Source organism: Ostrea edulis, chromosome 4, assembly GCF_947568905.1.
Source record: "Ostrea edulis chromosome 4, xbOstEdul1.1, whole genome shotgun sequence".
NCBI lineage: Eukaryota > Metazoa > Mollusca > Bivalvia > Ostreida > Ostreidae > Ostrea > Ostrea edulis.
Genome location: NC_079167.1, coordinates 48,428,126 through 48,446,299, shown reverse-complemented (window position 1 = coordinate 48,446,299; position 18,174 = coordinate 48,428,126). Strand labels below are relative to the sequence as shown.

The 18,174-nt window shown below is 34.5% G+C and overlaps 1 protein-coding gene across 1 annotated transcript in view; it reads right to left on the bottom strand.

Annotated features, from left to right (window-relative positions):
- Positions 1 to 17,533, bottom strand: part of LOC125668652 (protein disulfide-isomerase-like) — a 21,827-nt gene extending 4,294 nt beyond the window's left edge. The window contains exons 1-8 of the mRNA XM_048902977.2: positions 17,269 to 17,533; positions 12,689 to 12,886; positions 9,131 to 9,264; positions 8,117 to 8,254; positions 5,627 to 5,731; positions 5,397 to 5,522; positions 1,597 to 1,797; positions 670 to 790 (exon numbers count right to left, since the gene is read on the bottom strand). Of these exons, the coding sequence (XP_048758934.1) occupies positions 670 to 790; positions 1,597 to 1,797; positions 5,397 to 5,522; positions 5,627 to 5,731; positions 8,117 to 8,254; positions 9,131 to 9,264; positions 12,689 to 12,886; positions 17,269 to 17,407 (1,162 nt within the window). The 5' untranslated portion in view covers positions 17,408 to 17,533. The remainder of the gene's footprint in view (positions 1 to 669; positions 791 to 1,596; positions 1,798 to 5,396; positions 5,523 to 5,626; positions 5,732 to 8,116; positions 8,255 to 9,130; positions 9,265 to 12,688; positions 12,887 to 17,268) is intronic.
- Between the last annotated feature and the right edge of the window lie 641 nt (positions 17,534 to 18,174).

Here is an 18,174-nt window from a genome sequence, read left to right as displayed (position 1 = left end):
GACTACCCATGGGACGAAGATGTTCCCTATCGATTTTGGGGTCAAAAGGTCAAACACACTCCTAGAGAAGAGACTACCATGCCCTTTCTTTTTTACACTCAGGAAAGAGGTAATTTATACCCATTAACGACACCCTTTGAGAGATTGGGGTAAGCGGGAGGTATTCTTAATGAGCATTGCTCACAGAACCTATTGTTGAATTCTACTTTTAAACTAAAGTAAAAAGTTAAATCATCAAAATGCGGAAGCATCACCGCTATAAAACCCACTGAATTCTGCAACATTGCCATTCATATGCAAATATCCAAAATTTCTTTTTTTTTTCCAGACTATAGGCTGGATGTTTGGTTTTAAATTGTCATGTTAAATGTTTCATTCATCAAATGAATTTATTTTGAAGGTTCACTCCAACTGCCCATGTGATAATAAGTTTAATACAAACGTGCATAAATACATTTAAAGTATTTGTAATTCAGTAAGTTTTTATATTGTGTATGTATATGTGTGAATGATGGTATGCGAGTGGGTGGGGGTATGTATGTTTAGGAGGAAGTGTATATATTTAATGGTAGATATATCTACTTTGATTGCATCTTACCATATTTTTTGTCTTTCAATTTATATTCAAATGTGAATGCTTAAAAGTATTATTTAAACAGATATACTTACAAAATTCAACAAAGACATCCTTCTTTTCATCTAAAGCTACTTCAACAAAATTTTTTCCGACTAAAACTTTCACTGGTTTAGAATCCCAATCTGCTGAAACATCTTCACTCATAAGGTGTGGCTGTAAAATAATTAAAAACATTTACAAATGCATCTTCACTCACAAGTGTGGCTGTAAAATAATTAAAAACATTTACAAATGCATCTTGCCTATTATTTAACCCTATCATTGACAGTTCCCGATATACTGGGATTTAACTTGGTTTGAATTTTCCCATTGATTAATGGTTAAAATCTTCCTTTGAGGGAGATTTCATATGCTTTGGGAACTTCTTCATAGTAATGACTGACCTCAGAGATGAGGTGAAGATTATGAGGTCAAATATTTTGATATATGAACTGAAAGAGGTCTTGTCACAAGGAATACACATATGAAATATGAAAACCCTAGCACTATCAAAAGTTAAGGCCAAGGTTAAACTTTTTCAAAAGTAGGTCAAAAGTCCAAGTTGAAGGCCATGGGGTTAAAGATTTTGGGACCAAAAGAAAGGTCTTGTCACAAGGAATACTATATTCATAATATGAAAGCTTTAGCACTAATTTTCAAAACTTATGGCCAAGGTTAAAGTTGTTGTGGACAGACTATATCCCCCTGAATCTCCCATTACAAGATCATTATCAAGGGCCTCAGAGTCGACTCTTCCACAATTTCCAACAAGGAAATATACAGCACCATCTTATGAGCTCTAATTCTAACTCTTTAAAGTATGGTAAAACAAAATGTACATGCAGAAGTCTTATGCTTAACTAGATATCTGTGGAATTTTAAGAATAATAATTGCAATAAAAAGTTTTCTAATTTATACAGATAATTGTGAACTTTGGACAGAAAGTACTTGACGAGCTCAGTCATTCTCTTGAACTGACCTTGAGTTTTCCATCCTTAAAGTCCTGTACAAAGGATCTGACAGCCTCTGTGGATAGATCGTCTTTCTCTGGCTTGTATTTTGTCATGTCCTCTCCTAAGGTGATGAGACGGACAGCTGGGCATTCTTCAGCCTTGAGTCCAAAGAATTCCAAGATTCTGGCATTATCCTCATCACTGGTATCGAGGTAGATGAAAAGGATCTTCAAAAGATAACCAGATTTACTTTATTCATTTTTTTTTTTTAGAGATTAAAGATCTCTGCAATGAAGTTTTTTGACACATCTGTATGTTGTATACCTAATCACATAAACAGATATTTCATAGTTCTCCCCAAAGTGAAGCAAACTTTCATACAGCCGTGGACCATGATTTGTACAAAATAGGAATCTAGTCCGTGTCAGGAAGCTTACATGTAAATTTCCACTTTTATGACCCAGTGGTTCTTCAGAAGTTTGTTAAAAAATTTCCAATACACTTTGATTCCTTAGGCCATATTTAACAAGATGTGTTTGTGAAACACAAATGCCCCCGATAATAGTCAATTCCAAAGATAGCCAAGGTCGCAAGGACAATTATCTTGGTACCAGTTGAAAGATCTTGTCACAAGAAATACTCGTGTGCAAAATGAAAGCTCTAATATTTACCATTTAGAAGTTATGAACAATGTCAAATTTTTTAAAAAGTAGGTCAAATGCCAAGGTCAAAAGGTTTAGTACCCACAGAAAGGTCTTGTCACAATACTCATGTGAAATATCAAAAGATCTAGGACTTAACTGTTCAAAAGTTATTAGCAAGGTTAAAGTTTTCAAAAAGTAGGTCAAACTCCAAGGTCAAGGTCACAGAGTCAAAAATGTTGGCACCCAAGGAAAGATCTTGTCACAAGGAATACTCATGTGAAATATCAAAGCTCTAGCACTTATGTTCAAAAGTTATTAGCGAGGTTAAAGTTTCAGACAGAATGACAGAATAACTTTATTAACCATGTTAACAAATCTTAAACTCGATGAAAGACATGCAGTGCCTGCTTTCATATCCACAGTCTGATCTCCCAACTTTATTCAGTTGCAGACCTGCTATCTATGCCCGATTCCAAGATATTTTCACATTCTTTCACAATGTGTGCGTTATCAAGAATTTTATGTGCACAGCAATGATTACATCAACATACACTGCCAGTCAAACTATTCAGTTGCGTATGAGGGTGGTAGTGAAGTGGTAAATCTGCAGGACGAACCTGATGCCAAGGAGTAGCTCGCTACATGAGTCAAACTCAATAATTAAAAAAAAAAGCAAGTCAAATTTTGACAATCATTACACACAGGATTTATTTGCAGTCAGTGTAAGAATAGACAGAAAACCCAGTGAGCCACTGGAAATCACATAGAAACAGCAGTAATAGCAAGAATCATATCGCTTTGCGATAGTGCTGTGCAATATTACCGGTTAACCGCTAAATCCCGATTCCATTGTTGGCAATACTATCACGGTATCTTTTTGTAAATACCAGTTCAGGTTCAATATTCTGTAAGTTCCTTAAATAAGTTACCTGCCCCTGATTTCAAGTTTAAAAATGGTGGCGAATTAAACTTATTGTGAATGCCTGAATGAAAGAGCAAAGGAATACAGAATAGATGGTTGGGCAAACACGAACCTGTATGTGATTATTGTGACAAAAACGGTGACACTACAAGCCAGTCACACACGGAGGCACCATAGCAATGTTAGCATCAATTCGAGCCAAAATTAACAGGATTGTGTCAGATTGTATTACATCTACTCCCCCCCCCCCCCCCCCCCCCCCCCCCCCCCCCCCCGAGTCCTGTTTCACTTTCCGCAATAATTAGTGGTGGATTTGAATTGAAATATCCTAGCAAGAGCCCAAGAGCTTCAGCAATAACTGAACAAATAGCCTAAAAATCTACTAACTTGAACCATTTCTTAATTCAGTTATTCATTTGTCAATGTTTATTAATAGTATTGCAAGTAGAATTAAAGAAATATCAGAAGATAACTGTTTTTCTTTTATTTCATAAAGATTGTTATAATATTGTGATATATTGCAATACAAACTTTAATACTGCAATATATTGCAATACGATTTTTGGGTTGCAATACCCAGCACTACTTTGCGAGCTGACTCAAAAAGATGTTAACAGTATTGATATAAGCAAATAAATAACAAAACAAATGCAAAATTGTCTTTTGTAATAAATTCTAATTAAGCTAGCAAATGAAACGGTGCAGAGATCAACATTAATGGTTGTCCGATTGCCCAAGGCAAGTGAAACCCAGTTTGAACAAGTGAAACTTGATACACACTTGCCCAATGTGGCAAGTGATAATTTCAGTAGGAAATGTGATTAATCTGTTTGTGTTAAGGTTGATATATATTAAGTATTATCCTTCAAAATAATACGGTCAATTTCATTGAGAGCTGGTCATGTGAAGGGAGGCAATTTGTGATGTCTCCCTCACATGCAATGTGACAACGGTGTTGTCTCCATTAAGAAGATAACTTCTAATGGCACAAGTGAGAAAGTTCTATCAAAAATAATATGAAAATTATTCATTAACTTCAGCATCAACATTTAAATATATAACGGTCACAAATAACAATTAAGAAAAATATTCCCATTATAATGCAATTTTGCATTTCACTTTATGTTTATGTTTTGAAATATGTTACAAAATGTATACATTTGACATTATACATTTATTGCATGATAGTGAGGGAGATATGAAGATTTATTCACCCAAGAAAAATCATATATGATTTTTCTTAGGTGAATAAATCTTCATATCTCCCGAACATTCGTGCAATAAATTGTTTATTATACCGAAACAAAGCAAGACTACAAAAATGCGTTTGAAATTAAAGTCCGCTCATCTATACATTGAATGTAGCTGAGATTGTCCTAACTGTAACACCATGTCATCAACGTATTAGGTGCAAACAACGAAATATAGTGATACGATAACCAGGTTTTATATTTCCATTCTCCTTGAATGCTGATTTACATGCTTGTTTTTGTATCAACCAAAATCAGGCGATTTTAAAACTGTATATCAGAGACCCGCATATTTTGTGTCTTACGAACTATGAAAGTAGAATGACTCGGACTTATTGTGACGTCATAATACACTTCGTCTACTCTGACGTTAAATTTATGGAAAATGCACGAGGATGCCCAATGGGTGAAATATGATGGGGAGATATGATGTTTGAGAGGGAGATATGAAGTTTTGTCATCCCTGGCACGTGACTGTCTAGACCAATCAGATTACGCACTACACAGAATTCTCATACTGAGGTATAATAATATGTTTTTATGTCATTCTACTGTAACAGGGTTAACAGATTAGCGATAATCCATGCTACACATGTTGTCTACATGTTTGTCCGTCTACACAGGAAGTAGTTGAAAAATTGACAATATTCAGATTTTGTCAACACCATTTCTCAGAGATGGCTTGATGGATTTTCTAAAACATTTCAGGAATGATAGAGAATAGCAATGCCCCATGACGATTTTTTTCATTTTGATAAAATTCACTTCTGTTCGTAAAATATTTCCGATTTCCTTTTTGTAATAGAGATTTGTCCGAGCGAGATCTCAGAAACAGTAAAACATTAAGACAGCAAACTTATATGAGCAATATACGTTGAGTAGTACACGAGCCAAATGGTGTCACGACCGGAAGTGAACAAAGAAACATGAAATTTCAAACTTACGTTTTTGAAAAATGTGGGTTTTTTTCCAAGTTGGAATATTCAAGCATAACATTAGCAGATGTTTACCTCTCCCTTGAAGTTTTTGGCTGCCTCTTTGAAGTCAGCAAGTTTGTCATCGAAGTCTTTGTCACTCTTCTTAATGAAGAGCAGAATGTGGTTCTTCACTTCTCCTCCAAATATCTTCTGGGCGCTCTAAACAAATATGTTAAACTAAATTGAAAATTCATGTTAATCAAAATTTCAGAAATATTTCAAGGTGACTGAAATGCTACAACTTATATTTCAGAATTCAATACCTCTTGTGTGAATTCAACAACCATTGGCAATCGATTGCTCTGCACAAACTTAGAAACAGCATCAGCTGTTACTGATCCCTCAAAGTTGTTACGTCCTTCATCAAACTGCAATAATAAACAAGAGATGATTATAATCTGCCGATTATAAGGTCTCCTAAACAAAGTACTGCCTGAAAAAGTGGGCTTTTTCCGAGTACTACTGCCCCCCCCCCCCCCCCCCCCCAATAATTCTTTGCACAATATCTATGCCAATGAGATCTTAATATCAAATGTAGAACATGCCTGTGAATCGTTGAAGAATACTATGTTTATTTACATTTCTATCTTTATAATACATGCACCACTTTCAATGGATGTGATGCAGAAAGAAGACAGACTTGTTTTCCTTAAATGAAACCATTTGATTTGTTAATGGTGAAAGGTTTTAGCTAGGTTGATATACTTGTTTGTTGGTCACAACATTCCATTTATCATTTCTAAAGTTTCCAGGTCTCTATTACTCTCATTTCTAATTCATAAAAATTATGTTAAAGGTCAGAGGTCAAGGTCACTTGACCTCAATAGCAATTCTTAGGTCCCATCATCCTTTCTGAAGATCCCATGTCTTTATCAGACCTGGTTCTGAAGTTATGTATCAATTTTATGTTCCAAGTCCAGAGGTCAAGGTCACTGGAGTCACATGACCTTGATGCTTGTGGGTCCTATAATCCTCTTATCATTTCTGAAGATCCCATGTTGTTAACAGCCCCAGTTCTAAAATTATACCAGTTTTATGTTCAAGGTTAAGGTCACTGGAGTTCCTTGACCTTGATACTAGTTTGTAGCACTGATTTTATTCTCATATCCGAAGACCCCAGGATTCTCACATTTGTCAAGTTATATCTGTTGAATTTTGGATTTAATTTTCCCCCTCATATTAAATCCCACCCTATTTGATCCCCCACCCCACCCAATGGACCTTAACCCCTTCAATAAGAAAACAAAAACATTTCTGCACAACTAGATACAATGGTCCATCATATCCTTGAGAATGTAATATTTTCATCCACAGGTTATGGAGAACAGCGACAAACACTTTTAGGAGTGAGTAAGAAGAACAAGAAGCAGAAGAATAACAATTATAAAGTCTCCCAATCAAACTACTGGCCATGGATGGACCAATCCAACTGAAATGCAAACTGAACTTGTATTCCTCTGATAGGAAGCCTTTGACTAAATTTCAGGGCAATATCTGTATCCATTATGAAAAAAAGCCTGGAAAACCGTTTGACCTACTTTTAGTCCTAATGTAGGTCATGGACAGACGGACCAATCCAGCTGAAATGCAAACTGAACTTGTATTCCTCTAAAAGGAAGCTTATGTGTAAATTTCAGGGCAATATCTGTATCTGTAACGAAAAAAAGTCCGGAAAACTGTTTACTTTAGGACTATAAGTAGGTCAAGGATGGACCAATCCAGCTGAAATGCAAACTCACTCTTACAATTCTAGAGGGAGATATTGTGACCAAATTTCAAAGTTGTACATGCATCCGTTACGAAAAAAAGTCCAGAAAACATTACCCTGAACGGACAGCCAGCCAGACAGCGCCCATAACATAACACATGAACGCCAGACAAAAAGTGATCAGAAAAGCTTACTTGAGCACTTGAGCTTTCAGCTCAGGTAAGCTAAAAACTATACAACAAGATTTTTTCCCTCTAAATATTCAACAAAATCAATAGCATTTAGGCATAAATCATGATTAATTTTACATACATAGGTATTCAGTGTATAACGACCATATTTCATATCTAGTAAATGGATGGTGGGATTTTTGTAATCATAGGATCATTTTGAAGGTTTCATCAAATAAAAATAATCCACCATAAAAATTTTCAAAATTTTGTTTACTGCTTGATTTATTTCACCTAGAACAGGGTTGTGGATAACCACTTGCCCACTTGCAATGCGAGTAATATTTGCTGTGGGCAATTAGATATTAAAAATCCCCTTGCCCACATGGAGATCGAATTTTCTCCCAGAACATTTTCATTTTATGATGTACTTTCTTTTCGAATAAAGTTCTACTAACCAAAGATTATTTTTGTCGTGTGCAAAGCAGATGTTAAGCACAGGTTACGTCAAGCATATATGTGACCTAGACTAGTCGTGTATAAACAATGTGGAAATTTATCGAAAGGATTTCAAAACCCCATAAGAGAAATACTAACAGAGACCATTACTTCCATGAATATGAGAACAAACAATCGAGATCATTTTCGTAGAATAGGCTTCTTCTATTATTTGGTCTTTATTGGTAATGATATACAATGTGGGCCATTGGATCAAATTCAAGTGCAAAAAGGTCGGCTTCTAATCATTTACCAGTCATGTGAATTACATCTACTTCACTTTCATAATTATTCGTGTTAATTTAAATCCTTCAAAATTGTATATTATCCTTTAATTATACATGGAATACCTTAATCTGATTATTAGTTTATTTTACCTTCTTGAACAGAACAATGCCATCAGATTCCACTTCATACTCTTTAAAGAGATCAGCATTTGAGGTAATACCAAATGGAATGTCATCAATACCAGCAGCAGCCTCCTCAAAGGCCTTGGCATCAACTGATGCCACATCCTATTAAATCAAAATATTTTTTAAGATCCTATCAACACTTCCAACTTATGTAACAGTTGCAGGTATATCCTATAACGGTATCATATATCACAATTATGCAATATCCTAGGATTATTTGAAAACCACATAGAAGCTACTGTGTGGCATCATAAGTCATATCCTGGGTTCAAGTGTTATCCACTTAATGCTGTGTAATACAGTTAAAGTGTTTCCTGCTTTTAATATCTATTCTATTCCTATTACCTGTATCAAATTCCAGTCTATGACATTCATTTATGATCTTTTCTTTAAAAGGACTGATTCATGAAAAAACAACAACCAAATTTTGTTTCTCACTTTAAATGATCAAAATCTACAGTCTAATATGTTTAGAAGGTTTTATTTTAAAAAAAGCAAGGTTATTTATCATGACTGAAGCTCATTATAAAGAGTTTTACTTGTTTTCCAAACAAAGATTGAGAGGTCTGTTACTGTTTACAAAATTTTCAAAATAAATGAATATTGATCCAAGTTTTATTATATTTATCACATCTCCAGTTTACTTCAGGTAAAATGTGTCATTTAAAAGTTAAAATTTGTGATTGTACAAAATGAAGATGCTTTAAATTACAAAATTAACATTTCACTGGTTAATTTGTTGACATAAAAAGATTCAAGTCTTTGTTTACATAACAAAGAATCATAGCTAAAATATTGCTCTTATCCTTAAATTCAGGAGGTCCAAATTTTGGTTGTCAACATTAAACAAGTTATAATTTGAATTTTTAACATCAAAAAGGAAAAATATTTCCTTCGAAAAACGTGAACCAGTCCCTTCAACCATGTATATTCTGATTCATTGTGTTAATTTCAATCCTGTGACCCTATAATATTAACCTTGAAGAATCCCAAAACCACAACATCATCTTTTTCAATGAACTTCTTGGCAGCATCAACATCAGCAAGCGTTGTGCATGGAGGTCCAGTCTTCTTCTTCAACCAGTTGACAATATCAGCAGCCTGTCTACCACCTAGATGATAATTGTATGGAACATTAGTCTATATCTTGCGTTTATCATCTACCTTCCATTTTTAATAATTTCGAGGAATTATCAAAACACTATTTTTTATTTTACAATACATTGAAATATTAAATTCAAGAATCAAAATAATTGATGGTCTGATAATAAGGGGCCAGTAAATTATGGATTGGGGCTAGTTTTTTGTGAAAACGTGCCCTTGGGGCTAATCAATTTCAATATTATCAAAATTACTCAATGATCAGACTAGTAAATTTGATATGTGTGCAACCAAGTTTTTGTTAGATATATAACTTCTTGATTTCTCTTTTTAAAAGTTTTACTATGAAGTAACACAATGTCAATTAGTTTTAATTGTTACAAATGTTCCCCAAACGTCCCCCATTTAAAAAGTGGGGCAATTATGTTTGATTAAGTTCTATTGAATCGTATGATATACCAGGGTTCCAAATTATTGCTCGCCCACTCGCATTGGTGACTATACTTTGCTTGTGGGCACCCAAAATTTCCGTAATTGTCCGATCGACATTTTTCTTTCCCACCAATCAGAGTCCTAATATAATCGAAGTTCAATTTCCGGTTGCGATTTTGCCACTTGACGAGACATTCTTGGGGTATCAACCCTTTCAAAACATAAACCAGAGGAAGTTGAACAACGTAACGGTTACTTCAAACGAAAAGAAAGTGTCTGTTTTTACCCAAGAGGGAAAGGAGGGGAGAATATAGCTCGATGACGGTGAAAAGGAGATGACGTGTTGTGTGTACAAAACATGACAGGAAAGGTCCAATCGTTATAACAGCTTACCCGAGTTATAAACTTGACAGCATTGTAAAGCTGAGAACTTTCAAAATCGCATAAAAAGTCTGAAGAGGCGGTTTAAAGTCAGACGCCGCGAAGATCATCAAGTCCATGAACTCTGATATTTTTACTAGGTTGACGAAATGAGAGTGGAAATGAGAGAGAGAGAGAGAGAGAGAGAGAGAGAGAGAGAGAGAGAGAGAGAGAGAGAGAGAGAGAGAGAGAGAGAGGGGTTAGAAAAAAATTACCGAAATGGAATTTGAAATATTGTTTATTTTTTAAAATAAATTGAAATGAGACCCGATCTTTTTTTTTTCTCTTAGAAAAAATCATGTCATTTAATTTCAATATGTGTGGGCTAGTGTTGAATAATCGGAAAAATTTCATAATCAATAATCGGTCATAATCGGAAGAACTGTATTGATCAATATAATCGGTATTTACATGTACTTGATAAATGTTCACTATTTTTAGGGCCATTTCTTTTTAATTTTATGCCCGAATATGTGCATCATACACAGGAATGAAATGTGTTTTCTCTAGCCACAAATCCAGATTGGCTTTACTTTTAAGAGAAAAAAATCCAGACGTCTGACTTGGGTTTCCCTGGGTTGAGATATATATATACACGTAGATATATATATCAAGTTATCAACTAGTCCGAAATTCCTCTGACTGTTAACCACCGCTTTTATATCGAGACACTTGCATGGGAGATTCAAAAACGATCGACAATCATTTCACCACTAGTGTGGGCTACTAAAATTTCATGTGGGCTAAAACAATTTCTTATTCAGGGGCCCACTTGGCCCCTAAGGTATTCAGCCAAAGTTGGAACCCTGTATACACTTTTAATTAAAAACAGCAAATTTTCACTTTATTTCCTTGAGCTATAAGAGAGCAGGGGTAAGCAATTACCATTGCCCAACGCTACAATTTTAGAGGTTGGGCGAGTAAAAATCACTGCTGCAATTGGCCCGCTGGGCTAATAAATCTAAAGCGACAGTAAACACATTATTCGTTGTATAACTGCTAATATTATGTTGACCAACTTTACATCAATTAACTTCATTGCCAAGTAAAGATCTTCAATCAGTTATAACGTATATGTATTGCAAATTGCTGGCAATTGTCAGTTCAGTGACAAAATGGAGAAATACTTCCCCAATGTTTCCAAGGATTCATGTTTCGTTGTTTGCTCTGTCCTCAATTTTAAATTCTTTATAATTAACTCAACATTTAATTGACTGATTGATTGATCAATCAATCAAATGTTCAGTGTAAAGAATAAGGTAAAGATAACGCACCTTGATAAAAACTTCTATAATCATAAAGAATACAAAATTGAGGACAGAGCCGTCAGCTAGACAGATACAACACTCATTGTTCGAAATTAACCATATACCGAGTCTATGTCACATTGTCATGACAATTTTCAAGGTTTAAGAAATCTGAATGAAAAAAAAACAAAAAAACACATAAAAAATGAAAGAAAGCAGAGGTGACCAAGCTCACATACCCCATACTCCAACATTGCTTGACAATGCCTTACATAATGAATGATAATGCTATGCAATACTGCAAGAACAGGACAGACGGGCTCGAAATTCTAGTTCAAAAGGGACATAACTGCCAGAAAAATTATTGAATCAGAACTTCCTGGGAATATGCCCATCTACACAGTGTGTCCTTATTAATTACAAAGTTTCAAAAATTCTGTTGAGCAGTCTCAGAGGAGTTGCACTGATAAGAACAGGACAAATGGGCTCGAAATTCTAAGTTCAAAAGGGGCATGCATAACTACCAGAAAAATTATTGAATCAGAATTTCCTGGGAATATGCGCATCCTTATTAACTACAAAGTTTCAAGAAATTTTGTTGAGCGGTCTTAGAGGAGTTGCACCGACAAAAAAAAGGACTGACGGACAGGTGAAAAACATTAAAACCTTCACAACTTCCTTGTGTGGGGTATAACAATTGAAATAATAAAGTCTTGTTGAACTATGACATAAAAATTGCAGCATGCTTGGAGAAACCAATGTTCCATTAAGCGCTATCGTGACCACAACTGTTTAAAAATGTCAATTCAATCATAACTAGCATTTAACCAGTTTGTGTGTTCACACCTATGCTGACAGTATTCTTTCTTGTGATATAAACAAATTTTAAATGAATTATATTCCTATTTAAAAATTTGAGTTGAACAATCTTCTATTTTGAAACACAAATGAATAGTCTTTGATTTAAAATTAAAACAATATAATTAGATGTTAAATGTATGCAAAGTTGAAGTATGTGGAAGGCGCTCAGCTGGGACTGAAGGAAAATGTAAAGATACCCCAAAGGACCCTAGACATCATCTGATAAACATAAATGTTATGAGGAAAGGAGGATATTGTTATGGAAATGGAAAGAAAATATGCTTTCTTAGTACATTGCAAGTAAATAATGTTTTATATTCGGGTTATTTTTATTCAATGTTGTGGTCCATGCCAATTTGATGAAATTTATGTCATCTTGTTTTGGCATAGAAGTGTGGTCTATACCAAATTTTCAACCAAATTTCGAACACTAAAATTTATTATATTTTGGTCATCTTTTTTCTGTGACACATACCTCCGTATTCCACTGGCTTGCCGTCCCTGAAGAACTTAATCGTTGGGTAGCCACGAACCTCAAACTTTTCTGCCAGACTTTGCTGCTCTGTGGCATCAACTTTGCCAAGTTTGACTTCAGATTTCTCATCAGCTAAAGTCTGAGCTGCTTTTTCATATTCTGGAGCAAGAGCTTTACAATGTCCACACCACGGAGCATCTACAAAAATACACGGTGACAAATCAGTGAAGTATCACAAAGGGTACATGTCAAATGAATTTATCTTTCAATACACACGATACATTATAATTATAAGAATATAATACATCACTTGCAATTGCATATATATACAGAGTTTTCGAAATAAAAAAATTAACTGGTCAAGTGGACCAGTGAATTGATGAAATTTACTGTCTGAAAAAATATTTACTTGTCAGTATTTTAGTTACTTGAATGAAAAAACAACATACAAACAAAAAACTCATAAATTAATAAAATAAAAAGCCACATTATTTATGGCCTCTTGTCAGGAGTAATAATAAATTCGGACAGTTTGAATTCCACACACATAGCTTCAAATGCCTTATTGAATAAGCGACGCTCGGGACAAGTGGATTTTCTGGTAGGGCAAGTGAATATCTAATAACCGCTTGTCTGCAGGGAAGTGACTTAAACAATCCATATCAATATAAAAATAAGATAAAACCTGTTGTACAATTGGACAGAAATCATAAATCATCGTACAAATTATCTTCCATTACGCATTTCACTGGTAAAATATGCAAACCAGTTTAAAGTTTCAATAAATGCAAGCTTTTATTCAGTACAGAACTTACCAATAGCTTCAAGTGCAGGTTTAAATACTTATTGGTAGACAAATTGACTAGTGTTGTCAAATCGGATGGAAATCATAATCAATTAATCGGTTAGCTGCAATAATGTAGCCCTATCCAATTTTTTTAAATTCTGACGTTTTCGGGATAGGGCTACAATTCCATAGGATCTCCGTAATGGTGCAAAATAATTTTATGAATAACCGATAATAAACTCTGTGTATTAGTCCCAAATGTTGTTTACACCAAAAGGAGTACCAACTTTGTGCTCGGGCATGTCTAATAAAGGTGTTTTTCATTAAATACAATGTACAGCATGCAAAATTCTTCGTCTGCTCCGCCATGCTTGTTATCACGAGATCTCGTAGGTGGATCTAATGAAAAACCTAAGCATTGACAATCAGCGCGAAAATGTAGTTACTCGAGCCACTTCGACAAAGAAAGGAAAATCATATTGTTGCAGAAAGAATTTACACTCTGCTGTTCGGTTTTTAACTTGATATTAAATTCAAACCTTTTCAATACCGACGAAATAGCTTTCGCCTCCATACTTTTCCATTGATGTAAATACTACCTTATATGGCATATGCAAATGACTTGACAATCGGAAGTTTATACTTCAGTACATCAAACATGGCGCACAAATATGAATCGAGAAATTGGAATTTATCGAAATTGTTGAAAACGGTAGAATAGAGCCTCACAAATCTTAAATTGCAGGTTGTAAATTTGTATATTGACTAAGAAACATAGAATATCATTTTATTTACGTAAAGAAAGTCAGGAAATGTTTAGAATGAGCGCAAATGTTGCGGGAGTGAATCACTCCCGCATTTGCACCATTACGGAGATCCTAAGGAGTTGTAGCCCTCTCCTATATATATAATTAAAAAAAAATAAAAATCAGAGAGGGCTAGATTATTGCAGTTATTAATCGGTTGCATCGGATGACTGTAACCGATCAACGATCGGCATATAATCGGATTGGAAACTTTTTGGGTTAAAAATTATAATAAATGAGTAACATTAAAATTTCAAGATCATTAACACTCACTGTATGTAGTCACTATTGTGTGTATATTACTATACACATCTTTTAGATAATAAAAATCTTAATTATCATTCACTTATGTTAACTTTTCTGAGTCAAGTAATATGTTGAATTTTCATATGCACAAGATTTATTTGAATCTGGAAAACCAAATGAAACAACTGTTTAATATATATACTTTCTTGCAAATTTTACATATTGCCCTTTCCATATCGAGGGTTTTAAATCCCGTGGGGCATGGGATCCGGGTTAGAATAGGTCCTCAGTACCCCTTGCTTGTCGTAAATGGGACGGTCCTTCGGATGAGACTGCATAAACGAGGTCCCTCCTTGCTCAATGGCCATAAGCGCCGAGCATAGGCCTAAATTTTGCAGCCCTTCACCGGTAGTGGTGACATCTCCATATGAGTAAATTATTCTCGAGAGGGGCGTTAAACAATATAGTTATTCATTGAGGGCGCCCCGACTGCACTCTGCTTTTTACGGAAACCAGAGTGTTTCCAAACAACAGACTTTGTTTTTCGTCCTGGGTGGTCGAAAACGTCTTCGTCCATTTTTTTTACACATATAATTGAGAAACCTTATCTGATCATTCCGGATTATAATCGGTGATAAATTACTTTTGGAAAAATTCAAAATAACTATCACCGTGAATATGTAAATACATTTTGTTTCATTAATACAATGAATTTGATATTTATTTTCGACATTTTAAGGAGACTTTTGAGGATCCAGAACCGACTCCTACCGTACTATACCTTACTTTTAGTATGTCAACATGGCGGACAAAGACAGAACTTGAACGGTTGTAAAAAGACTGGAAAGCTTTTATTTGAATTAAAATAGGTACTAATACTGTATTTTAATCGGTTATAATCGATTATGAAATCTCAAATCAATTGTCAAAAATCAACAACCTTTCCGATTGATGATCGTTTAAAATCGATCATCGTGACATCACTAAAATTGACAGCAGAAGGCTGACGATGGAGAAAATTTTAACAATTTCTTGGTGCAACGACATGAATGATGCTGAGCCAATATCCCAAGTATGGTGTGACAATGTTGGCAAACGTTTGTATTTACTGCTGTGAGTTTCAAATTTTCACCAACCCCAAAAATTTAAGAAATAAATTTCCTTTTTTGAAAATGAACGAGGGCATGAACAGGTTGGAAACATTTCCCTATAGCAAGATATTCTCACTAAAACGCGATTATCCCTCTCTAGCGAGAGTAAATATATCCTGTACAACCAACAAAAACACCCTTGGGGAACATCTCTTCGTGCTTCACGTGAAAAGAAGAAAAAGTGCTAAAATGTCTGATACTTCTGCAAATATATTAATCAAAACAAAAACACTCATGATGTGTATTGGATTTCAGACTGCTTCCCTCTTACACAGCAACTTTGATATGCAATTTCTTGACTGTGTTGTCAATTTCATAGTTCTAAACAATTCGCGTCATGTTGAGTATGTGTCGCACTTATTTAGCGTTTAGCACTGGATTTGCCATTATTTTCAATAAAGACGCCAAAACACCTGTATGGAGGCCATACTCAAACTCAGCCATATTTGTTTCGAGTACAACTCTGAGCAAGCTCCAAAACATTCAAAAAATCTTGAGACAGTACTCCATTTGAGAATGAAAATAATTTTATAAAAGTTTTATAACCTTCACTTTTGAGTATGAGTATGATTTAGAGCACGGCGTTTGAGTTTGAGTATGAAAATGTGCTCATAAAAGTTTTATAACCTCCAGGGCTGTTTATGGTAATGTTTACTTTCTCGTTAAAGATGGATAATCGCGTTTTAGCGAGAATATCTTGCTATATAATAGGGGAAGTGTTCCCAACCTGATGAACTGTGATGCTTCACCCCAGATGAAAAGTATGCTGCTGTGAAGTGTTGCAGTTCATACCTTCGAGTATTTTCAAAAATGAAATTTATAATATTTTTTTTACATTCTACTTTCATTTCTGTTGGAATTCCCAGCCTTTAAAATAGATGTATATAATATTCTCCCAAGCTTGATAGAAAATAATTGCATTTGCCTATTTTGTGTACTTTCAAGTTGTGCTTGTAAAATACTTCCAAGTTAGTCCCTAGTTTCGATTGGATCCCTACAAAAATTTGCATGGGGTGGAACCCACATCCCTGGGAAAAAATCTGGATCTCACATATAGCTCACTCCCAACATATTTTTGGCCTTACTATACAAGAATTGCACGACACAACTTAAAGGTTCCAATAACAGGTATAGATTAAATACATTAAATTACTAAGTCATTTAAATGCTCTATTCCACAGGTACTTGAATTTTAATCAATAGATCTATAATTAAGATTAAAAAGAAAAACTTTTTTGTGCATTTATATATTATTTTTCCCCTCTATTCATCTAATTAAATTGAAATACCTGTGTTCATTCATGCTAGATGAGTTACAAGTGTTCATGAACTTTACATGCATACTATACCAATACACAGAAGTTCGGTATGCAACAATATGTCAAATTGAGTCTCAAATATTTGACAGATCATCACTCAATTTGAATGCATACGACAGTCGGACACATTGAATTAATGACACATACAATGTCATCGTTATAACAACATTCTTCCAATATCTGTGTTAAATAAAGAAAACTTATTTTTTAAAAATACAGTTGCCATATGTAAACTTACAACAATGATAACAGATGCCGGTAGGTTACTTACAGAATTCAACCAAAATATATTTGTTGTCGGCAACTGCACCATCAAAATTATCCGTTGTCAGCACCAAGACCCCCTTTTCCTCTGTAATATCTGCAAAAACAGCGCCAAATGCGCATAAAAGTAGTAATTTCACAAACATATTGTATAGGGGAGAGATCCTTTCGATATGTGTCTGACTGTAAACGATTCAACGTGGCAAAGAGAGTGAAGTCGTGTGCGCATGTCCATATTTAGCCGGCAGTAGCTCGCGTGTTGTTTTATCATTGGTTAATAATCACAATCAACTAGAGCCTATACACGTTGATTTTTTTCCCCTAGGCTATTTTGATAGAACAAAAAAGACATTAAATTTTTTTAATGACGTCTTAAAAAGTATATTTATGGAAACTCTTCAGATCTGAAAGTATGATATGACGTACACTTATTTTAAAATCATAAACCATAAAAGAAATATCAAAATCAGTTTAGTTTTGGGTACAGCTATACATGTAGGACCTCTCCTTTCATTGTTAGGTGATATTTTTTTTAATTTAAGTTTATTTTGCTTTGTACATTGTGGATTATAAAAATAAAAACTCACTAACCCACCCACCCACTCCCAAAAATCCCTGTGTGTTTCTGTGTTTCACTATAAACACTCAAGTCTTTTTAACATGATAGAAATCTGAAAAATGCCATAAAAAATACTAGTAGATTGAAAATCAATCTGATCTTTGATCCGCTCCAGTAATATTATGATGCTACATTACCCAAGCGGATAACAAAATTAATCAATTCATTTTATTGCGAAAGACATATAGGCTATATACATCTTATATGGCATTATAACCGTGGCAAACATTGAACATGCATAATCATCCCATCATTTGAAGCTGAAAATAAAAGACCAATTCTAAAGATATCTAT